This window comes from Zonotrichia leucophrys, chromosome 4A, assembly GCF_028769735.1.
Source record: "Zonotrichia leucophrys gambelii isolate GWCS_2022_RI chromosome 4A, RI_Zleu_2.0, whole genome shotgun sequence".
Classification (NCBI taxonomy): Eukaryota; Metazoa; Chordata; class Aves; order Passeriformes; family Passerellidae; genus Zonotrichia; species Zonotrichia leucophrys.
Genome location: NC_088174.1, coordinates 14,837,902 through 14,861,881, shown reverse-complemented (window position 1 = coordinate 14,861,881; position 23,980 = coordinate 14,837,902). Strand labels below are relative to the sequence as shown.

General features: G+C 45.1%; 1 protein-coding gene across 1 annotated transcript in view; it reads left to right on the top strand.

The window, feature by feature from the left end:
• The first annotated feature begins 376 nt into the window (after nucleotides 1-376).
• Nucleotides 377-23,980, top strand: part of BRWD3 (bromodomain and WD repeat domain containing 3) — a 50,790-nt gene continuing 27,186 nt past the window's right edge. Inside the window, exons 1-12 of the mRNA XM_064712692.1 lie at nucleotides 377-579; nucleotides 665-723; nucleotides 870-899; nucleotides 1,153-1,212; nucleotides 8,821-8,971; nucleotides 10,996-11,094; nucleotides 16,990-17,150; nucleotides 18,459-18,680; nucleotides 20,066-20,166; nucleotides 20,803-20,873; nucleotides 21,715-21,815; nucleotides 22,941-22,981. Of these exons, the coding sequence (XP_064568762.1) occupies nucleotides 543-579; nucleotides 665-723; nucleotides 870-899; nucleotides 1,153-1,212; nucleotides 8,821-8,971; nucleotides 10,996-11,094; nucleotides 16,990-17,150; nucleotides 18,459-18,680; nucleotides 20,066-20,166; nucleotides 20,803-20,873; nucleotides 21,715-21,815; nucleotides 22,941-22,981 (1,133 nt within the window). The 5' untranslated portion in view covers nucleotides 377-542. The remainder of the gene's footprint in view (nucleotides 580-664; nucleotides 724-869; nucleotides 900-1,152; nucleotides 1,213-8,820; nucleotides 8,972-10,995; nucleotides 11,095-16,989; nucleotides 17,151-18,458; nucleotides 18,681-20,065; nucleotides 20,167-20,802; nucleotides 20,874-21,714; nucleotides 21,816-22,940; nucleotides 22,982-23,980) is intronic.

Below are 23,980 nucleotides of genomic sequence, written 5' to 3'. Positions count from 1 at the left end.
GAACACTGCGGCTATGAGGGCTGGGAAGGGCTGAAGCCGTGAGGGCCGGGGCAAGGACACCCGGGAGCGCTGAGGGCGGAACCCGCGAGGACAGAAGCCGTTAGAGCTCCCCCGTGACGGCTCCCGGGCCCTCTAAAGCACAGCCCGGCCCAGCGCAGCCCCGTGACGGTGCCCAAACGCCTCGGGCACATCCCGGCTCTCCGGGCCCGGCCCGGCCCTTCCTCTTCCTCCTCCTCCCTCAGCCGCCGGCCGGAAGTGGCGGGCGCCCCCCCGCGGCGCGTCACCGCCCCGCCCTTCCTGCCCCCCCGCCCGCCCGGCGCTGCCGCGCGCGCCCCCCGGCGGCGGGCGGCGGCGGTGCGGGCGGTGCCGGCGGCGCTCGGTCCGCGGAGCCGCGATGAGCCCGGGCGGGACCCGCGCCCGCACCCGCACTGGGACCCGCGCCCCGCACCGGCACCGCCGCTCCGGCATGAGGCTGCGCCCGCACTAGGAGCCGAGTCCCCCCGGGGCGCCATCCGCCACCTCCCCTCCCCCTCCCGAGGAGGATGGCGGCGGCGGCCGCCCCGACCCAGCTGGAAGCCGGTGGGTATCGCTGGCGGCGGGGGCTGCGCTCCGCACCCCCTCCGTTCTAACCGTGTCTAACCCGCTCTCCCCCTTCCCTCCGCAGAGCTCTACTACCTGATCGCACGGTTTCTGCAGTCCGGACCCTGCAAGAAATCCGCCCAGGTGAGCGCGGAGCCGGCGCTCCGGCCGGGCCGGGCGGGCGGCAGACGGGACGGGACTGGACGGGACGGGGCGGCGGAGCCGCTGCGCTGCGGTCGCCGGACTCACGTCCTTTGTGTGTGTGTGTCTGTGTGTCCCTCTGTCCCCAGGTACTGGTGGAGGAGCTGGAGGAGCACCAGGTGAGGCGCCTGCCCCGGCGGGACGGGGGAAGCCCTCGGGACGGCGGGGTCGGCGTTTGCCCTGCCCCGTCTAACCCAGCCCATCTCCGCCCGGGACACCCGGCGGGAGCGCGGCTGCCCCGCGGCGGGGCCGGGGGCAGCGGCCGGGGGGCTCCATCCCGGGGGGCGCGAGCGGGTACCGGGGGGGGGGGCTCCCCGGGGAGGGGTCGCTCGGGCTCTGACGGCCGCCCCCGTCCCCGTGTCCCTCCCGCAGCTCATTCCGCGGCGCCTGGACTGGCAGGGCAAGGAGCACCGCCGGAGCTTCGAGGACCTGGTGAGACAAGTTTCACTCTTGACTTTTCCGACAACTTCCCTCCGCCCCCCGCGCCGCCGCCGCACCGGGCGCCGCGTCCCCCCCCTCGCCCCGTGTGTGTTTCCCCCCCCCACTAGGGCTGCGGGCTGCGCCCCGTTGAGGCCGCGGCGGGCCGCGGGGTGCGGAGCGGAGGGGCGGGTGGGAGGCGGAGGCGCGACGGGGCCGGGGGCTGCCGGTGAGACCCCCGTGGGCCGCCCGGTGGCACCGGCGGAGCGGCCGCGCCGCGCTATTGTGGGGCCGGGGGTTATCCGAGGGCACGCACCGGGGCCCGGCGCGGCCAATGGCGCTGCGCCTTACAACGCGGGGAGCGGTGCGCGGCGATGTGAGGCGGCCCCTGATTGGCTGCGGCGGCGCCGCGGCGGAGCCGGCGGGGCGGGGGGCGCGGGGCGCGGGTCCCCCCCGGTCCCCCCGCGCCATCGCCGCCGCCTCGCCCGCGCCCCCGGGGCTGCCCCGCTCCGGGCCGGGCTCGGCCGCGCTGCCGTGGCCCGGCTTGGGGGGACGTGCCGGACGTGCCGCCGGGCCCGGCGCTGCCGGGCTGGGTCAGGGATTCCCGGCCTGCGGCGGCCTGCGCGAAACCCGCCCCTCTCCGCGGCGTCTGGGCCTGCTGTCAGGCAGGAAAGGAGGGGTTAGGAAGTGTGGTGTTGTGGCTGTTAGATGCCGGTGAAATTCACCGAGTGGCTGTTTTGGCTAAGTGCTGAACCCTTGAATGTGTGTCATTGAGGAAGGTCAGTCCCTCCGCAAGGCCGGGGCTGGGGGGTGGCCCTTGGCCCCGCACCTCGAGATGTGTCTGTGTGAAAGTGACAAAACTGAAGCTGTTCCAGTCCTTTTCCAAAGGGTCCGGGCGGCCTTGCTTTCATTTCTGGGAGCTCTGGGCAGTGACGTGTGGCGCTGATGTAGCACTTTGCAGTTGGACGGCTGTAAACTTCCCCATAGCGTTTATAGCCCTGGTACCTGTGCCCAGCGCTGGCACTCACCTGCCAGGAATGGGAAGCACGTCCTGGCCTCTCCCGCTCCCATGGAGCAATAGTGACGTGGGATTTTGCCATGGCTGTTGCTCATACTCCTCTGCATCTGGCTCGGGAGCTGATTTGCCACTTTAGCAATATTGTAGAAGCTCAGGTGTGGACAGAACTCTTTGTGCCCAGAGCAGACCTTTGGACCAGCTGCCTTTCCCTTTCTAAAGCCTATGCAGAATTTCAGGTGGAAGCTGGGCTTCCTCACACCTCTTGTGGATAATTCTGGGACTGTAAATCGAGTGAGCAGACATAAAATAAGTTCTGCATTCAATAGATTTTGGTACTCTATGGTATTCCTAGAGAATCTGAAATCTAGCTGTGGGCTGTCTCAGGTTTAGTGTGGTACTGCACCCAATATCCAGGAAGAATATTAGCAGTGCCACTGTGCAGTCTGGTGTCAGACAGAGTAGTTTTGCATATCCCTTTGATTAACATATAATTTTTTTCCTTTCATTCTCTGTAGCACATATATAAAAGCCTTAAAACCTTAATTTTTTTTTAAAATATGTGTGTGAACATGTACTTTTCTTTAACATTTCAGAAACGAGAGAAAAACCATTTTGAAGTGAGTTTTGGAGTTAATGGGAAATTTCTTATTTCTGTGTAAACTCATATAATAATTGAATTTAAGATTTTTTTTCCCTGTGTCTTAAACTAATCAGCACTAACCCATGCTTTTAGTTTGCCCATTTATCTAGTATTATTTGACTGTTTCTCATGGTTTACAGTAAGCACCAGGATTATGAATGAATCATTACAGGTTGATGCCAGGTGGGATGAGCTGAGTTTCTGTCTGAATTCTCAGAGTGTTAAGGATATTGAAGAAGGGCCTTTTCTCCCTCGTTGCTTAGGGTTTGCTGTGTTTGGAATTTGGACTTTTGGCTGCATATGATTGTTTATTAACCTGAGCTCCTCGACTTCAGGGCTGGCTGGATGTCTGAATGCCATGTTCAGAACAGATCCAGGGTTATGAAGGACACAGAGCACTCCAACCTTCTTTTTAATTATCTCAGGCACATAATGAACCAAAATTAAATTGGAGATGCCAGCAGTTGGAGGTAAAGGGGCTTTTTTCAACCCATTTCTGCTTTTTACAGCCAGAAACCCAAAATCATTTACAATCTCAGCTGGGTGATGCAGCTACTCTGGTCAGGCAGGTAATTGAATTTGTGAGAGTTTACAACCCAGAGAAGTCTGATTTGTTTGTGTGCCCAATATTCAGACAGAGTATTTCTTGTTCTGTTGTTTCAGCTTTGTTTTCCATCCTCAGTGTGGCTGTTCAGGTTCTGAGTGGTGTTTTTCAGAAAATGTGCCAATACTGTGACCACTGAGTGTGCTGTTACCGCGCCTGGGCTTTTGGGAGTGATAAAGATGGAGCAGCCCAATGGCCACTGCATGGTTTTTATCTAGGGAATGTTTACTCCCACTTCACTCGAGTTTTTAGGCAAGAATCTGAAAGCTCACTGAGATTCCTTTGTTCCTTTTTTTTTTTTTTTTAATAAACTTAATATTTTACTTTAAATATCAGGTATCACAGGGCAGATGAGTAATATAAGACACGCTAATAAGAATTGTACCTATGGAGCAAAACCACACGGAATGCAAGATTATGTGCATTTGTGTTCCCTTTGTTTTTCCTGTTTATTTTCACGTTGGAACACTTTTTTGCCTGCAGCATGTGTCTGGGTAATCACAGAGTCACAGAGTGTCCTGAGCTGGAAGGAACACACGGGACCATCAGTGCAGCTCCTGCCCTGCACAGATGCTCCAACAATCCCACCCTGTGAGCGTTGTCCAAACCCTCCTGGAGCTCTGAGAGCCTTGGGGCTGTGTCCATTCCTTAGGGAGCCTTTTCAGTGCCAAAACACCCTCTGAGGGAAGAACCTTTCCCTGATCTCCACCTCAATGTCCCTGACACAGCTCCAGCCATTCCCTGGGTGCTGTTCCCTCTCTCAGGGAGAGAGATTGGAGCTGCCCCTCAGCAGGAGCTGCAGCCCCCAATGACTCCCCTCAGTTCCCTCTTCTGAATTCTCCAGGTGTACTCCACAATGGTTTTATTTTCTCACTGGTGGTCTTGAGACACGTGTTTGTAAAGGGGAGGGTCCATGAATCCCAGAATCCCAGACTGGTTTGGGTTGGGAGGGACCTTCAAACCCGTCCCATTCCATCCCTACAGTGGGCAGGGACACTTTGCACTGGACCAGGTTGCTCCAAGCCCCGTCCAGCCCGGCCTTTTGAAGGTCTGAAGTGTGTCCAGCTTGCAGGCAATTAGTGCTCTGGTTTAAATGAGCCACAGCAGCTCGGTGTGGAGTCAGCTGCTCTACAGATGAGTCGAGCTGAACGACTCCGATTATCAGCACAGTCTCCAGTGACCTGCTGTTCCACATTATCTTTGTTTATTCCTGATAAAGGTGACTGGCTCTGCTCTGGTTTTAAGAACTTTCTGATGGGCTGAGTCTTCTGGCTCAGCCTGGTTTGGTCTTTGTGCTGAAAAACACGTAATTCCAGGCAAAACAGAAAATCAGCTGTTGTTGGAGAGTGGGGAGTTTGCATCCATGAGCGGCTGTGCTGGTATGGAACAGCTTATGGGATTTGGCTCCGAGTTCCTGCCTTGCCCATCTGCATTGATTTAAAACTAGCCCTGAGTCCGAGGTGCTGGTATTTATAGATCCTGCCAATCCCAGCATTAGCAGAGCAGAGATGTTATGGTTTTGTCACCTCAGGAAAATGTCATCTGTAGCATGGTTGTTCCAACCTGTTCTCTCTGGGGACCCCAGTGGGTAAAGGCTTTTTAAATTCCAGTCTATTTGCATATTGCTGGCATCTTGTGCAGGTCCAGTGTCTGAGCTTCCTTTTGCTGAGATTCTCTATTTGAGGTTGTCAGTAATTTCCTGCTTGCTCAGCTGCCTGGGCCTCTTGGCCTCCTCCACTGCTTTTTGATACAGTTGTCAATGGATTCTTAACTGATGGTTATTTTGGCAAATGAAGGAAGTGTTGGATGACTACCTGGAGGAGAGAAATCCAGTGCTGAGACCCAGCTGGGCCTGCCCAGCAGGAATGGGGACAGAGCAGCCTCCCAAGGGCCACGTCACTGCCATGTTCCAGTCTGCAGCTCCTGCCTCCAGTCCGTGCTTTGGGGAGATGTTCCACTGGGCTTCCCAAAAGAGATTGTTCCCAGAGCTCCCTGGTTCCCATCTCTGTCAAAACAGACATCTTACTCTAAGCAGTAATCACAAAGAGTCTTTTTTGGGTTGTTTGTTCCCTTCCTTGGAGGAGGAGTTGTCAACAGCTGTAGAATCACAGACTCCTGATTTGGAAGGAACTCACAAGGATCATCAAATCCAGCTCCTGTCCCTGCACAGACACCCCAAAAATCCCACCCAGTGCCTGAGAGCATTGTCCAAACAGGGATCAGAGTCACACCAGGGAATTTGGTTTCAGGGATCCAGAACTTCTTGTCCCAGCTCATGGTCTCTGAGTGATGCTTCCAGCCACAGGACCACGAACAGGTTCAGGGGTTGAATTTCTCCCAGCCCTGACGTGACTTCACTAATAGTTCTTTCCTTGTGCTTATCACTGGAGCAGCTTATCTCAGCCTGGCTCAAGCAGTCAGGACTGGGAGAGTTTTTTAAAAAGGATAGATTGGCTTCACTTAATCTTTCACTTTTTAGATGCCTTGTACCTGTGTGGTTACTGTGTCAGAGAACTCATCTGGTTCTATTGCATTCTTGTGCTCTCATATTTTAACTTTTATAGGATTTTTCACATCCTAAGGCAACAAACCATATTTTCTTTATGATTTATCCCAAGATGCAGCATTTGTTCTCACTTAGCACGTTTTCAGCTCTGCGTTATTTTAACATGCATGGTTTGGCCTGTATTACTCATCTCTAATTTTTTCCAGTTTTCTGATTATTTTCTAAAATGTTTTCTAATTATATTTCAAAATATTTTCTAATATATTGGAGGAGCTGGTAATATCCTTGCTGCTGTTTCATTTTGCCACGTGGGATTTGGACAAGCACACACTAAGAGGTGTAGCTGTACCTTTGCCTTTTTCCATCCTTCTTTTAAGGAAAATCTGATCTGGGAAATGTTGGTTTTTTCAGCTGGATGTTTGCAGCTTTCATGTTCTAGAAAAATACTTAAAATCCATTTACAACTCTCTCAGAGGTGAAAAGAAGGATTTTTGATTCAAGTTCTTCTGGGAACCTGAAAATAGAATTGCTTGTTTAGCTCTGGGCTGTGATTTAAGCATTTTTTTCTGAAAGTTATTATGGAAAAAAGTCACCAGGAGAATTTGCTGCTCTTGCTGCCTGCCTATGGAGCTGTTTGTTAGTAACAGCAGTGCTAATATTCAGATTAAGGGCTGCTTATTTGGGGCTGTTGTGGGTTGTAGAAACAAGGAAATGTGCAGGGAAAGAAAGAAGTGAGATCAGGGAATTCTGTCAGGCCCCACGTGTGTCAGTGTTTGCTCTTTGCTGTTCCAGATAAAACTGTGCCTTCATCTTTGAGCCACAAAGTCCTTTTCCATTTTGGAGGTAGTCAGGAGTGCTTGTGGAGCACCTTGGGCTCTGTCTCTGCAGTGGGATATTTGCTGCCAGCCTTAATTCAGCACCTTCCTAGGCATGGAATAAGGTGAAACTGCCAAACCAGCTCCAGGGTGAACAGGGCAGTGTTTGCTGTGCTACACTGGGAAAATGGTTTGGATTTTTTACATTTCCAGTGAGAATGGTATGGTTTGGGGGTTTTTGGTGCTCTGGAAGTAAAACTTCAGAGCTTCTAGGTTGGTCTTTTTGATCTTTTAACCTTAAGGTTGATACATCACTGTTGGCCGTTGGTGACTGAGGGGCTTGTTGCTGGTTATCAGAGATGGAAATAAGAATTTCATATTCAGATTTTGCTTAAATGCAGATTCTCCCTCTAGAACTTCCCTTTCAGAAATCTTACACACTGAAGGGAGACTACTGCAGCATTGTAAATTATTTTGTAGCATAAGCATATTTACAGTGTTTCAGGAATGAGTCAGAATAAGAGGGAAATACCAAAGTTTGGATAATCCTTTTCTCTCATTTAAACTTCTGTTATATCCCATCATTTACAGTGAGACACAATCCATGCTCATACACTGAACTTCACTGGTTGTACCACTGGGAAGGTGCTGATATAATTTCAGAACTCTGGTTTTAGGGAAAAAAGCTGAAATGACTGGAGAACCCTGTCAGTGCAGGAGAGCGTTCACAGGGTCATTCCTTGGTGCTCACTCACAGGATGGAAAGTCTTGGAGTGAGAACATGGCAATGCCTTCATCAGGCTTCTCATTCCTGCACTGAAAAAATGATGATTCTGGATCCTTAGAATCATCATGATTGATGAGATGATTCTTTAACCAGCAGTGACTGAGAGATGAGTAGAGGGAGGAACCTGTCTCTCCTCCAAGAGTTCCATTCACATTGGAAGAGTTTTTAGTCATATTTAATTAACTGGTTTTAGTCATATTTAATTAACTGGTTTTAGTCATATTTAATTAACTGGTAATTTGTATATTTAATTAGATATATTTCCCTTTTTGGTTAAAATCTGAATTATGGGACAGTCTTGATCCATCTCATGGTGCAGGTGGTGACAGTATCCAGCCCTGCCTGGCTGTGCTGGGTCCTGTAGCTCCACTGCTGTTGCCCAATTAGAATAAAAAAATTCCCAGCAACATGTGCTAATAATCTGTTGGATGACACAGTGAACAATGTTTTGGCAGCAGGGCTGAGGGAATTACAGACCTTTTCCTCCTTCCTGATGCCTGACACTCCCTCCCTCTGGTGTGCTGGGGCAGGAGCTGGGCACATCCCTGGCACCTGATCCATGGGCAGAGGTGGGTTGAGCTGTGTGTGCTGTGTCAGAGGAGCTCTGACGGGCAGAGCTTTTCCTGCCAGTTTGTAAATATGGGAGTCAGGCAGTGCAGGACATTCTGGATAATGAGGCACAATTTGTTTGTTGTTTGAACAGACTGGCAGAAAAACTGTTGTCACTCAGTCTCTGTCCAAAGGGAAAAATAAAGGATGTTCTCCCAACATGACAAAATCTTTAAGACATGTGGGTCTTAAAGATACCTACTCCCAGGAGCTGGGAAGTGGAGACTGAGTATTGATTTTAGGGATTTTAGGTAATTTTTAAGGTTTTTATCCTTTTGCACATGTGCTTCATACAGTGATGTCAATGCAAGGGTGTTTCAGTTAAGCAAAAGATGGGAAGAGAATGAACTGAAAGGTAAAAAAGGCTTTAAAAAAGTTGTTTGAGTAGAGCACTGCACTGGGGATTTTTGTTTCTTGTTAAGGGATATCCTAAATTTACAATTAAGCGGTTACAGCCTGAAATTTCTGGTGTGGCTTTTGCAACACTCCGCATCACTTTAAAATGCAGTATAATTAATGTTGAGGGGATTTTCAGGGGCTTAGGCTTGGTTGCAGTAACTTTACACCTAAATATGAAGCAAAGTGCTACCAGTAGAAGGAAAAATAAAGCAGTTTTCAAATGCCTGTGCTGTTTGTGTGTTTAGGTGGCTGTCAATGCACACATCCCCCCAGATTATCTTCTTAGGATCTGTGAGAGGCTTGGACCCCTCTTGGACAAGGAGATCCCCCAGAGTGTGCTGGGGGTGCAGACTTTGCTGGGTGTCGGGCGCCAGTCTCTCCTGAGGGCAGCAAAAGGTGAGAATCTCAATTTATCTGGGCTTGAATTCTGTTTTAATGATTAACCCCCTTTTGTTGCCATTCCTGTTGGGATATCTGTGTGTTTGCTTTAGCCCTGCTTTGTCTCCTGTGCTTGCCAGCTTTTTTCTTCCTAAAATGCAGTTGTTGCTGGCCCTGTTGGATCTATTTTCTTGGGTTGAAAATGCCATTTTAAGCAATTCTTGCCTAGAGTTGCCTGATATTATTACTTCCTCTGCCTCCTTCCCCAGTGTGTTGGTGTTTGTGTAAATGATGTGAATGGGATTAGGGGTTTGATGCATCTGAAAAATTCCATTTTTTCCATATACATTTACACACATCTGTGTCTAAAACCACTGAGCTGGGTTATTTTTCAGCCTGGCTTTTTCCATTCTTTGACTCCCTGCCTGTGCAGACACAGGACAGGGTGGTGGCATTTGGGGCAGCATTTAGGGAGTAGCAGAAGGCCAGGCTGATTCTTCAGTGACAATTCCTGCTTCAAGTTAATTTAAAAGCCCCCATTCCTTTCATGAAGAGAGCACCAGTCCTTTTCCCTTTGAAAAACTCTCTCTGCTTGAGAGAATGATCCTGAGAGCAGTTTTGTGTTAGAACTAAAGAGATCTGAGAGCCATCTGCTATTGAAGTGATTCCTCCTTTCCCTCCTCACTCCATGCCCCTGCCACTTCCTCCCTGCAGGAGCCAGAACTTCCTTGATCCTCTGATGTGCTGATTCAGAGAGCTGGGATGTTGCAAGATTTTGTTGTAGTGAATTAAATGAGCTGGTGGAAAAGGATCACAGGGCTGGAGGTGACACAGGAGGAGGAGCATCGTCCTGGGAGGGGAGGAGGGACGGCAGAGCAGGACCTTCCTGTTTTGGTGGCAATTGAGCACTTAATTCCCTGCATCCTGTGAAGTCACACCGTGATGCTGACGAGCATCTGCTGATCCATTGGGTATCTCCTGAAGGGATGAGCTGTTCCCAAACACAGAGTGTTGGGACTGAGTCTTGTTTTGCCTCTGCTTTGCTGTAATTAGGTGCAGAAATTCAGGTTTGCAGAGAAACATTCCTTCCCTTCACACTCAGTTTGCAGCTTAGAAGCAAACAGCAGCAAAATGTAAAGAGAAAATAAACATTTTTCTGCAGGGGAACAGAAGGGTTTAGGTGGATGGATCTATTTTAGGAAGTCTGAGTGCTGTTTTTAATGAGTATCATTTAATAGTCTGTGCAGCAGTTTGGGGTTTAATCAGAAGGTGCTCTCAGGAGCCTCTGAGTCACCTCAGCTTGTGCACTTTGTGTTCAGAGACCTACACGGTGCTACACAGATCCACCAACCTGCGGCACTGTCCTTCTGTTTCAGCACTTACTCACCGTGGAAGCTCATTTCTCTCCCTCCAGATGGCCAGAAATGGAAGAAATCCAGGTCTAATTTCTGAGGCACTTTGAACAGTCTCAGAAAAATCACTATTGTTCTAGAGAGGAGCCTCTCTGAGGCCAGTTGGCAGCAGCGGGCTGGAGAGTCTTTAAAGAGAACAGTCCTCACTTTAAAACAATGATTTTTTTTGGGGGGGTGGGGTGCAGAGGAAAATCTGAAAGGAGGGCGCATTGCCACATATTGCAGGAAAACAGATTTATTGGAAAAAACCCTCACTTCTCTCACTTTTAGGCAGCAAAATGTGAAATCTCAAATGTGCAGTTCCTAAGCAGAGGTGCTTTAAGTGTTGGCATTGCAGAAGGAAAACATGGCAGAGTTCAGTTGGGCCTCAATATAAAGTGCACCCACTTTTAAATTCACTTTTTCTCTCCATGGATTTAGAGTCAATAATCATCCAAATTAAGCAAAAATAAGTTGAAACCATTTACAGTGACACTGCTGGGGAACTGGAAATCAGAGTGGCAGTCTTTTAATGAGGAATCTGACAAAGTGTTCAATCAGACAGATCTTATTCTGGGCTGGTGGGAGTGGTGCTTGATCTCTTGACTATTTAATGTATTGATTATTTCTTGTCCCTTGTCACTGGTGCAGACTTCAGACACACGCTATGGAAAGGATCTGCATTTGCAGCTCTGCACAGGGGCCGACCCCCCGAACTGCCCGTGAACTACGGGAAGCCACCAAACGTGGGTGAGTCTGCGAGTCCATAAAAGTTCCTTTTCTCCTCTCTGTGTTTATTCCTGCCCCACAGAAAGTGCCTCTCACTGACTAAAACACTACTCTGGGTTTGCATTCATGTTTTCTCTGACATTTCATAATGAATTAATCTAAAATAGGTCTCTCCCTGACAATAGGATCATTTTTGTGTTATTCAGGCTTGGATTTTCCACAGTGTGTGTAGCCATGTTTTGGTTGTTTGGAGTATTTTTTTATGATATGCCTCCATAATATGTACATGTGGTTGTAAGATTGGATGGGCATGGTCACAGGAGCATGGGATCCTGGAATCATCATGGAATCCTGGCCAGAGCAAAGCGTCTGGCTCCCAGGGAGCTTCTTTGACTCAAGAATTCCTTTCAGTTGCATTATGACAGAAAACAGACTGCTTGCAACATCCCTCTCCAAAAAGGAAATAATCACCAAAGCAACATTTGTGTTCCTTCAGCCTCAGTTGTCCACACAATTAGATAAAGAACTTGTATAAAACTCAGATATATGTGGGCTCTCAGCTTACATCTCATCACAGAGCTGCTCTGTTTTATATAAACTCAAGTGTTTGCCTTGTATGGTTTGAACTTTCATTAACTGCTTTTATAGCAAAAAAAAAATAGATTCTTGCAGGCATAAAAGTAAATCCTGGTTTGTTTCTTTTTAGGGCATTTTATCTCTGTGCAAATGGATACATTTTCCTGCTTTGTCAGGATGCCCTTTCACTTATGAATCCTTCCTCCCTTTGGAGAAGCAGGGATGGTGCTGGCAGTTTTCTATCTCTGTATTTATTATTTTAGGCTGGTTCTGCAGTTACTTTACTGCGAGCAGTTGTGCTGATGGATTACTAATAGTCTGAATTGCAGATTTATTGAACACAACTCCTCTGGTTGTATTTCTGCACGGATTCTTGGATCAATTCTTTCATCAGACTGGGTGTTTTTGGAATATGTGGTATTATTAATGATGCATCCTGGCAGATTGGACTTCAGCATTTGTCATGCTTTCATGGCTTGTGCTGCTTGCTTGGTAACTATTTAGTGAATTAAAGAATAGAACAATTGTTTTGTTTGGATGTTTTAATAATTGTTTCTTTTTTTTAAGAAATGCAAAGGTATTATATGGAAAAGGGTCTTTCATAGCCAGGAAATAATTTATATAGGTATTGATTCCTGGAAGAATACAGTCCTTGGTGTAGCTACATAAACTACTACGAGGAGAGGAAAGTGTACATAAATACTAAAATAAGGAATTTACTTCAGGCAGCAGTTTGATTTTGGGATTCCTTGTGCATCATAAAGAGGAAGTCAGAAAATTCTTTGTGTATTTGTGGAAAATGGATGTTTTTTCCCCTGGTGAGTGGTGCCAGCCAGAGATGCTGCAGTGTGTGTGTCTTAAGTACAGGATGAAGTGTGCCCGACCTCTTCGGTATTTTGGCACAACTGTGAATTCCCACACAGTGCTGGCTCAGGCACATGGACTTTTCTGGAATTACTTGCTGAAGGAATTGGGCTGAAGTAAAAGACTCCCATTAATGTGTACTCAGGAGTGAGATGATTGTTTTAGTACCTGTGCAGAGGGATAAAGAAGGTATAGAATAAGCAGCCAGGAGTATTCTCACATCATTTCCCTTCCATTGATAAGGATTTAATCTTTCCACCTTCAATTCTGACAGAATGGGGGTCACTGATGGGATTAACTGGGAGGGCCCAGCTGCAGGACTTGGGAATTGCAGTGATTTCCTTTCCATGTGGTTGGGATAGGACCTTGTGGTCCATAATCCAAAATCAAAGGTCCTGCACAGTGGAACTGGAGCAGGAAATCCTTGTTGCCTTTTCCCAGCGCGTTTGTGCAGAGCTGGGCATCTTGTGGCTGGGGGAGTCTCTGGGAAAGTGCTGAGCTGTGGAGCTCATTCCCAGGGCTGTGGTGATCTGCTGGAGGGGGACAGGGAGGGAAAACCCTGGCAGAGCTTCCTGCTGCCAACAGGATGCCGAGGAGGAGGAGGAGGAGACTCTGCTCAAGCCTTTCTGGGCAGATTTTGCTGTAGTGGAACTTTCAGGGCTCCCTTTGTGCTCTCCCAGACAGAAAGTGGAAAGACTGGTCATGCAGTACCTCAGGACTGGGAGTGATTCCCCTTTGATAAACCTGCTTTTGATGCTACTTCGGTTTTGTCAGGGCTTTTTTTTTATTTTTATTGCAGGCAGCTCAGAGCAGATTAGAAAGAAGGTTATTTTCACTCTTTAAGAGCTGCTCTAACCTGAGGATGGAAATCTTTCAGTGGGCAGCTGTTGTTAGTGAAAACAACACAAAATTTGGAAGCGGAGGGTTTTCAGCACAGTCTCAGTGAATAAGCATTTCAGCTGGGTGGAAATTCACAGCCAAGGTGGTGCAGGTACCTTGGGCCTGCCAAGGAGCAGCGCTGGGATGAGGGATGAGGTCAGGAATCGATGATGGTTGTGCTGGAAATGAGTTCCATGAGGTCAGCAGCGCCCAGAGCTGGAACAAGCTGTGCTTTCAGTGCTTTTCCTGGGTCCAGGCTCTCTGTGGCCCCACAGGCACTCTCTGAGAAGGTGTTTTCCATGTGGGAGCCAGCTCTGTTTGTGTGCTGGCATTCCTGTGAGGCTTTGTGTCTCTCCTGGGAGTGGCACCCGATCCCTGCTCGGGTTTGTGATGAAGGCAAAATCCAGATCCTCATTCCAAAGTCACATTGCTTCTTGCAAGGGGGAAACAGTCTGATGGGAGCTCATCACCCCTGAGAAACTGATTTTAAAACAGACATTTGCACCAGTTTTCCCATTTTCTAATTTTCCTTGCAAAAAGTGAATCCAGACAAAGTTTTTAGGGAGAACAGGAATTCCAGCTGGTGCTGCTCAGTGACTTTGCCTTACTGAAATGCTTGAATTCCTTCTGAGGTTGTGATTTAACTTTGAAGTCTGGGCTTTGTCTGACGATTGTTTTTTAAATCCAGTTTTCACTGGTGGGTTGTTGTTGCTGGGTTTGGGGTTTATCCTTCCTAGGTGAGCTTTCTTGCAAGGGTTCTTACATTGTGCTGTTATCTGTAGTAGAATGTGAGCTAAATTGTGATTTGGGAATTGCCATTGACAGCTTTTAAGCACTGCAGTTTTCCTCAAGGTGTGGCCTTCCAGGACCACAAAAAGAGAAAAATGCCTGTATTTCACAAGTTGGTAGTTGGAGGAGCTGAGGTGGCCCTTCAGCGTTGGGACAAAATTAACTTTTCTTATCAAGAAGGCTGGATCTCCTCCCTTTTAATGGGAAATAACTGTCTTGAAAGTTTTTCCTGGCAGGGAATAGTGAGGGGGTGGACTTGGCAGCTCTTACATCCAGTGTGGCATGAAATACATCAGTTAATGAGATAGGTTAGTAAAATTTTTTTGGGTTACTAAGTTGCTATTTCTCCATATGGGAATTGTTGGGTTTTAGTGCTTTGGGGCCTTAGGAGGACAATAACTTCATTGTGCTGTAGAAAGGAAACTTGACAGGGATTTTTGTCATGTGGGGGTAATTCCCTATTTAGATATTGTGTATTAATCTTCCTAAAAATACAGGAATGGAGAATGTTTGCTTTGTTCCTTTGAAGCAGTGATAGGTTTTCTTTTGTCCAAAGATGCTGTTGCCTTGATAAAGTTGTTGCTCCTCATGGCTCGACAATAGTTCTGGGTGTCTCTGATTGAAGCATTTCATAAACAGGGCTTTTTATTTGGTAATTATCCATGGGAGATGGAGAAGTTTTATCCCCATTGTGCAAATAGGGAAATAAACATAGAAAAAAAAAAAAAAAGAAATTACTTTCATATCCGCTGAAGCTGAACTGATTGCAAGGCTGGGAATCGACCGGAAAAGTGAGGTGCCAAAAATTGTGGGATTTTCGTGCCTTTTGGTGCTTCCTTCATGGGATTTACAACAAACAGCAGTGGTAAATGCTCAGAAACATTGCAGGGGGACACAGAAAACATTGTGATTATAAGGAATATTTTGACATGAGATTATATCTTTTTGATTCACACAGTTCTTTGTGTGGTTAAAAAAACATTCAAAGCCATTTGAAATTGCTTACAGGCAGATACACTGTTATTATGTGTTTAAATATATAAATATATATGTATTGAAATGGTTGAAACCTTGAAAGGCACAGCAGAATCACCATGTTGCTGAATGACTCCACGTCTCTGTTGGCACACAGGGTCGGGAAAGGGAGGTGTAATCTTTTTAAGAATTCAGCTTTTAAGCTGTCATACTCAAAGAGTAAATAAAATAATGTGTAGGCAAAGCTGAGGTACCTTGAGCATTTATCACTGTGTGATCTCTGTGTTAGAGGTAGGAAAAATATAAAATTTCAGTTTTATTTTGCTCAGGGTGACAGTTTGGTTTAACAGCCCTGTGTAATATTAGGTATCAATTGAATAGTAGGTAGGTAGTAAATTAATTTGCTTTAGTGTGTTTTGCTTTTTAGTATTGCTGAATGTGTGTTTTTACATGCAAAGCAAATATTGACTGAAGGTGAGGTTATGCTGGAGCCTGATGGCTTTTGCAAGCATCTTTTATGCAGCTTTTTTTCCCTTGTGTCATGTTTCAGTTGCTTTGAGTGATTAAAAATAATCCACATTTCAGAGCCTAAAACTGAGTCACAAAAATGCTTTCTTTAAAGCCGGAAACAATTTCTTTTCCTTGCTTGTGTGTAAATACTTCAATGGTATCAATTTACACCGGGAGTTACGGGTTAGGAACTCTTTGAAATGGCACTTCTTGACTTTGTAGATTAATTTTTTAACGTATTCCATGATCTTTTTTTTGGGTAGATTGGCAGTGATATCATGAGACAATTAAGAAATGGCTTGAGTTTTTCACTAGACTTTTAAGCTGAAGGAGTGAAAGGCACTAAAGAGCTTTGTGGGGCTCCTGTGAAGCCCAGCCCACATCAAGGTGCAGGGGAAGATAAGGAATTGCTCCAGGGGATCTGCTATCACAGGGACTCCACAAACCCACCAGCACAGCAATGATAGATCCTCAAGTGCCTCTGAAAAACCCTCTCAAAACTTCCCAATCCAAAGTTCAAGTGCTGTGAGTGAGGATAGGTTCGGGAAAATAGAAATAGGAGAGAATTGGTGGAATTGAATACCCCAAAATGGTCTCAGATTATGCATCCAAAGGCTTTTTTACAGGGTGGGTTGGTGCATTCAGGTTTTAGGCTGTTCTTGGAAGGGCTGCTGGCCATGGAAACAAGAAGGAGTTTGTTGTGGTTGCAGTTCTGTCTCCTACCTGCCATTCCTCCACTGGGAGTTTTCCATCAGTGCCACCTGTGTCCTGTTCTTCAATTCCACTGCCATGGGAATGCAAGGATGTGGATGTGGAAGTCCTTTGGCCCTCAGATGTGATCTGAAAGCCATTCCAAAGAAAGACTTTTATCACTTTTTATCACTTATTTTATCACAAAAAACCCCACTTAAAATAAACTATTATACTCTTCTCCTAATTGATACTAGTAACATGTAATTTCCTAAATTTCCTGAATTTCCTTTCTTCCTTCAAAGATTTTCCTTAAAGATTTTCCATGTCCATGTAGGATAAATGTATCTGTTACCTGTTCATGAACGTTGGAATAACTCCCAGTTGTGGTGGGAACTTTTAATTCTGCTGGTATTTTTGGTAAGGAAGCAGGTGCAGCCTGTGGTGGGTACTGAAAGGCTTTTTATAACACTGGACAGAATGTTCTGATAAGGTGGAAGAGTTTCAGATTTATTGCTGATTCTAATAATAAAGTCATTAATAAATACTATATTTGATTTAATATTTATTTACTCTGAGTTCTGGACAAAATTCCTGTCTCACTCTTCTTTTTGCTTCTTTTTTCTCTCCCAGTTCATATCCTTTCTGCCAGGCAATTAACTGGATGTGGCCGTTTCAGCCACTTGTTCCCAACATCCACCTACCAACACATGAAGATGCACAAGAGGATTTTGGGGCACCTCTCCTCTGTTTATTGCATAGCCTTCGATCGCAGTGGCAGGAGAATTTTTACAGTAAGTTTAAAATCTGGACCTTTTTCTTTGTGAACATTGCTTTGTTTGGTTGGATTTCTTTCTCTCTTGAGTTCCTCAACAGTCATGGATTGAGATGGAGATGTGACTTTGTTCAGCTGCAAGTTGCTTTTCTACTAAATTTACCTTCCTGGATTTGTGGTGTGTCAGTGACAATTATTTTAAATTTTCTGTGGTGATGCCCTTGCTTTTTGTTGGGCATAAATAAAAATCAGCAGATTTTTCAAATGAGTGTTGCATTTTTAGCTGTTGATGTTAATCCCTGTGCATGGAGTGACAGGAAAGGAGGAATTCCCACTGCCAGAGGAGAGGGTTAGGTGGGATATTGGGAGGAAATCCTTCTCTATGAGGGTGCTGAGGGCCTGGCACAAGGTGCCCACAGAGCTGTGGCTGCCCCATCCCTGGAGCCAGGTTGGATGGGGCTTGGAGCAACCTGGGACAGTGGAAAGTGTCCCTGCCTTCCAAATAGATCCATTTCCAACATAATCCATCCTGTGATTCCATGATTCTCTTTTATCAAATTGAAATCCTTGACTCCATATGATGATCCCCAGGCTCCACAGTTCATAGAATCATAGAATCCCAGAATGGTTTGGATGGGAATTGGAATATTTCAAAGTCTTCCAGTCCCACCGCTGCCATGGGCAGGGACACCTTCCACTAGCCCAGAGTGCTCTGAGCTCTGTCCAACCTGGCCTTGGACACTTCCAGGGATCCAGGGGCAGCCACAGCTTCTCTGGGCACCTGTGCCAGGGCCTGCCCACCCTCACAGGGCAGAATTTCTTCCTAAAATTGGACCTCAGTGGGATCCTGTTGAAGGAAGGGGACCAGGACACCAGTTGGTTCATCATGGCCCTCAGGTCCGGTCCGGTCCCAGTCCCTCAGGTCTTTCTGGTCCAGTTTATTGAAGAAAGCATCAAACACTTATACAGCAAATAATAAGCTTATGAATATTCTGTAACCCAAGCAATCTATTGGTTAAACTATACCATGAACTCTTCCTCATTCCTTAGGCGTTACATCTCTCTTTTCTCATGTCTCTTTCACTGTTTGTTATCCTTCTACAGCTAGTCCCAAGGACACGCTATCTTGCAGGTGCAGGACTTGGAATTAGCCATGGTTTTGTACTTTTCCAGTCCTTAGCAGCTAAATTCCCAACAGGATCCCACAGAGTTGCCCTGTCGGTTCATGGGGGTTGTGTTCCCTGTCCATCCGCAGTGATCCGTGTGTGACATGCATGGAACCTATCCCATATTCCCTGTAACCTTTGGGAATTCTGTGCCATTCCAGGGGTCAGATGACTGTTTGGTGAAGATCTGGGCCACGGATGACGGGCGCCTGCTGTCCACCCTGCGCGGCCACTCGGCCGAGATCTCGGACATGGCCGTCAACTACGAGAACACGCTGCTGGCCGCGGGCAGCTGTGACAAGGTGGTCAGGGTGTGGTGCCTCAGGACCTGTGCCCCCCTGGCAGTCCTGCAGGGCCACTCAGCTTCCATCACTTCCATACAGGTGAGGACTGATGGGGTTTTCTCCTAAAACCTTGAATTACAATGGTAGTAAGAGCTGTGGCAGTCGAGGATAAAATTGGTGGTTTTGGCTGTGACTTGTCCCAGTTCAAGGATATTTTTCCCTTGACTCAATCCTATGGTGCTTAGGGGATCATCCTCCTGCTTCCATGTGCTTTTAGCTATGTGATCCCACTGCTGCTTCCTTAGGTGTACAGAATGGGAGATCTGGTGCTCTTCTAGAGCAACTCAGAGAGCAGCAGCACCTCTTTGACTCAGCTCGTGTTTGGCATCTTTGGTGGTGCTCCTGGCACAGCACCTGACCCCACTCCCTTGTGTTCACACAGAATATTTGTTTTGCAGAAGGATCAGTTAAAATTCCTTACTCCCCATTTCTTGCTTCCTTGTTATCTTAGTTTTAAACAGCTGCTCTGCATGTTGTAGCAAATGCAGATTTTCTTTAAAAACAACTTCACAACTGCCAGGCAGAAGCCTCCAAAAAAAAGAAAATTCCAGGATGAAAAAGACAATCCCTGCAATTTGGCAGGTGATGCACATAGAGGGGAGAGTGAGTGGGGCTGTTTGGCTCAGAATCCCTCTCTCCTGGAGTGGTGCTGCCTTGGATTCAGCAGAGGCTTCTCCATCGTGCCAGCATTCCCCAGCAGTCTCATTTCTCCCCATTTTCCCTACACTTACAGTTTTGGTTTTTTTCAACCATGTAAAGGTGATTGTGTTAGAAATGGCTTTATAACTGGTATATTATTTGTTTGCATGTTTATATGTGTATATATATGTGTGTATGTTTGTGTGTGTGTTTTTCTCAAGCTCTTTGTAAAAATGAGTGTTTAATTTATTTAAAGTAAATTTAAAATATGATCAGTCACTGCTTTTTGAGGAAGCAGTGCTGGATTCCTTTATCAAATTACCAGGTAGCCTGAGGATTAAAGGTATTGCTGCAGTTATGAAATCAAGAATAAAAAGCTTTCCCACTCCTTAGAAAGGTTCAGGAATTAGGAAGATAGAGAAGGGGGGATTCTGCTGTGCAGTTGTTCTTCATTGGGCTTGGATGCAGCAATAGTTGTGTTTGCCATGTTTGATCCAGTTCTATCCTAGGAAGAACTGGTTTTGCCCCATTTACAGGGTCTGGGCTAGTTTCATTTCTCCAACTTCCTTTGTGTGGTAAAAACAAAGAATTCCTTACCAAAATGTAGGTGTTGTCCATTTCCTCAGTTTTATTTTTATGGAAGTTCAGGTTCTGTGCTTACCCCTGCTCTCTGTACTCCTGGGGAGAAACTAATGTGTTAGTGAAAAACATTCTTGTCAACAAGTGTCCAGCATGAAAGAAGAAAAAATAGGAGCTTGTTTAATTGTTACAACTTTTATTTTTAGTTCTCTCCAGCAAGGAAAGGAACAACTCGATACCTCACTTCCACTGGTGCCGACGGAACAATCTGCTTCTGGCAGTGGCATGCAAACACCATGAAATTCAAGTGAGACTCTTGAGATAATTACAATTGTTTGAACTCAAGGAGGAATTCATTTTTTATTTTGGCCTGGAGGAGAATGCAGAGATAATGAAATAAGGGTGTTTTCTTGCTCAATAAACTGGTGTGTGTGGGGCAGAAGCGCTTTGGGGTTCTGTGGTGTTGGAACCCAAAGGGTTCCAGAGATTGGGGTTGTTGTTTCTGAGGTTTGTGCAAGCCAAAGTTGTGGAAGAAATTCCAGCTTTTACATTTAGGGTTAAATCCCTGCCCAAAATGTACAGGCAGAAGAATTTATTTGCCTTTAATCAGAAGAATGTACATATGTAGATGTCATCAAATCCATATTTAATCAGGGGGAAATGCTATTGGAATAATGGTTTGGCAGGGTCTGTTTCAAATAGATTTCACTTGGTGAGGATAATGATAAATCAGTTCAGTAATCTTCTCAGTGCAGAGAATTACTGTTTTCTTATTAAACTAAGGAAGGAAATTCCTAAAATGAAAAATAAATTCCAGCAAACTTAGGTGAGAATTATAAACTTAAGAGATTTAAGATGAGGTTGACCTCAGCCTGCTGAGCTGCAGGAAACTGTTTGTGTTGAATAAAGAAGGAAAAATAAAAATATTGTGTTTTGCATGTAGGGATCGTCCTGTGAAGTTTGCAGAGAGGTCCAGGCCTGGTGTTCAGATCTCCTGTTCATCCTTCAGTTCTGGTTCGTGTCCAGCATCAGCTGTTTTGTGAATCTGGGGCTTTGGTGACAGTTCTGTTACTTCTCTTTAAATATAAATAGTGTTAAACCCTTTTCCAGTAATTTTATTCCTGTCAAATTGTGATTATTGGAAATCTTCCCTGCGAAGTGTCTGCCTCAAGCTGCTCTTTCTCTTTTTTCCTGTAATTTAAGCTAAAATATCTTGACCAATTCCAAAGCTTTTAGTCTCTTGTTTTGCACATCAGAAATATTTCTCTGTAACATCCTTTTAAGACTTTACCTTGTAAAGTTTTTGAGTGAAAAGTTGTGGAAATCCTCTGCCAAAGATTACACTTTTGCCAGTCTTCCAAATTTGGCTGAATTCTAGGAGGATCAATTCAATGTGTTGGAAAATCTCAGCTTAACAAACCTCCTTTGCAGCTTTGGATGAGCAAAAATACTGATTTTTACAAAGAAAATGATGTAATTACTCATTAAATTTGCTTTTTGAAATTGAGAACTTTTGTAGAGTCGCACTCCTTTTTTAAAGCCAGAAATCCTGAAGTAACTAATCACATTTCAATGCAGTAAATCACACAATAGTCCCCTTTTTGAGCAATATTGTTAAGAAATTGCAATAAAGTACCTTAATCACTGCATCCCAGCTCAGCAATAATTTCTCTGATATGTGTCAAGCAGATACTGAAACTGTATTTAAATATTATATTCAGCATGTTTACATTGACATTTTCTGTTTAGAACTAGTTTGCTGCCTTGACAAGAAAGCAGCAAATTAAAATAAATGAAATTAAAATAAGTTGTTCCTTGGATGACTTTTCTTCTCACAGAGAATTCTCTGTTTTAGGTGGCATGTTCATTGCAACAGGGAGTACTGACCATGTGATAAGAATTTATTATTTGGGCTCAGAATCTCCAGAGAAAATGGCTGAGCTGGAATCTCACACGGTAAGAGGCAAATCCAAAAGAAAATCTCTTTTTCCCTCCTTCTTTTCCTCATTTCAGAAACTTGATTTCTGTACATCCTATTTTTTTTATTTACTGTCTAGAATTTGTTTGGCTTTCAACGTTGTGGTATTTAAATGCTTGGAAATTTGTGGGATGTTTATTTTTAAATCTCTCTTTGGCAAGAAGTTTTTGCAAAGTAGGCTTCACGTGTTTCATTCCCAGAAAACTGAGGGACCAGGTGATTTTCCCTTATTCTTGAAAGAATTCTGTGCTGGAATGAGGAGTTAAAACAGTTTTAATGCACAATGTCATTGTTTCCTATTAAACTTGCTGTTGAATGTTTAGTTAAATCCACATAAGACAAAGTAATTCAGAATTTGGTCTGTGCTGTCAAAATTTGGATCACAATGGTAACTTCATTTAGAAAATAAAGCTTAAAAGCATATTTTTTTTTAGATAATGCAGAAAGATTCCCATAAAAATTCAAACAAAAAATTTACTGCCTCAGGAATATTTTATGGATTAAGCCCAAGGTCTAAATTGATTCCCTGAACTTCAGTGGGAGTCGTGGCTCTCCCATTGAAGTCTCCAAGCCAACTCATCTAACAAGCATTTTGCTCACAAAAGAAAAGGACATTTTCTGTATTGAACAGGTTTGGAAGAAGATGTAATTCCTTTAATTTCTTTAAATCCACTCTTAATCCTGCAGACAGCTGCCAGCCCCCCCCTAAAACAAATCCCAGTTACCAGGAGATAGAGACATCAGTGGGAGTAAGGAGAGCAAATCATGGAGCCAGCACAAATATTGGGCAAATTAAAAAAAGGGCAGCACTATGTCTAAACCATAACATTTGTTACTCAATGATTTGTGAGTGTTAATAAAGCCAAGGTTAAATTTTTTGATGCACTTTCACGTTAGGTGTAAAAATTGCAGGAAACCATCACCTCTCTGAAGTTTTGTATTTCAGTGTTTAACAAATTTGTCTGGTGAAGTTTTAACTTCAAATACAAATTTTCTGTACTTGAATTTTTGACTTTTTTTTAAATTTTTTAAGTAAAAATCTCATAATGGAGATCTTTTAGGCTGAGTTTTTCACTTCTGTTGTTCTCCTCCCTCCTGTTTAGGACAAAGTGGTTGCAGTGCAGTTCTGTAACAACGGTGACAGGTGAGTGCTGGGTTTTGGACCTGACAATGATGACATTCAATTTTCCAAACAACATTTCATGGAAAATTTGGCACAACAGGAAGATTTGCCCGTGGGCTTGGCCTAATCTTGGACAAATTATTGCAGTGTGTTGCAAGATGTGTGTCATGTCCACAAGCTCGAACTCGTTGTCCTCTGCTGTAACAACAAAAATGTTCTGTAACTGTGCTTTTAATTTGATTTTTCTTTCAAACAGCAAATTGGAACCCAAATTTTATAACTTTTCTGTGTAAGAACCTTCCCAGGTAGCCCCCAGAGGGGTTGCCTGAGGAGGAAGAGTATTGTAATCAATGTAGTCTAAAGCAAAAGTTAGTAAATATAGATATTTTTATCTCAGCTTTTGCTCCTATTCCTTATTTTGCTGGGCAGGAGGTTTAAGGGATGTGCCTTTAAGGCATGAGCCTTCCAAGCCCAACTGTAGCTGTGCACCTGTACTTGGAGAGCTTTGTCATGTGGAATTATATGGGAATGTGCTGGGGTAATTGTACCACCAGTTCCTTCCAAGCCATGGGAGAGGGAAGGAGGTCACACACTCACTGAAAATTAAATTCTCTAACCATGCTTTGAATGGAAAAGGGGTACTTTCCTTTTTATTTTAATATAAAGAGGTAAAATTAAGAAGAAAATTAATTTGTCACGAGCACTTTCAAAGTCTTTTTCATCCCAGTGAAAAAAATCATATCAGGGAAACTGAAAACTGAAAAGTGAAACAATTACTTCATAAAATTGAATAGATTTGCCTTTTAAGTGTAATTTTGTATATAAATGTAATATACTTCCAAAATGTATTACTTGAGGAGCTTTTTCCCCAGTTTCTCAACAAAAATTATTTCAGTGACATCGATGGCCAAAGCATTATGATGTGGTTAAATACATTTGCTGCATACTTGAAATTTTTAAATAAGGAGGGGTTTAAAAATGAAAATATTCCTGTTCAGCTCCACAGGCAGGACAACCTCC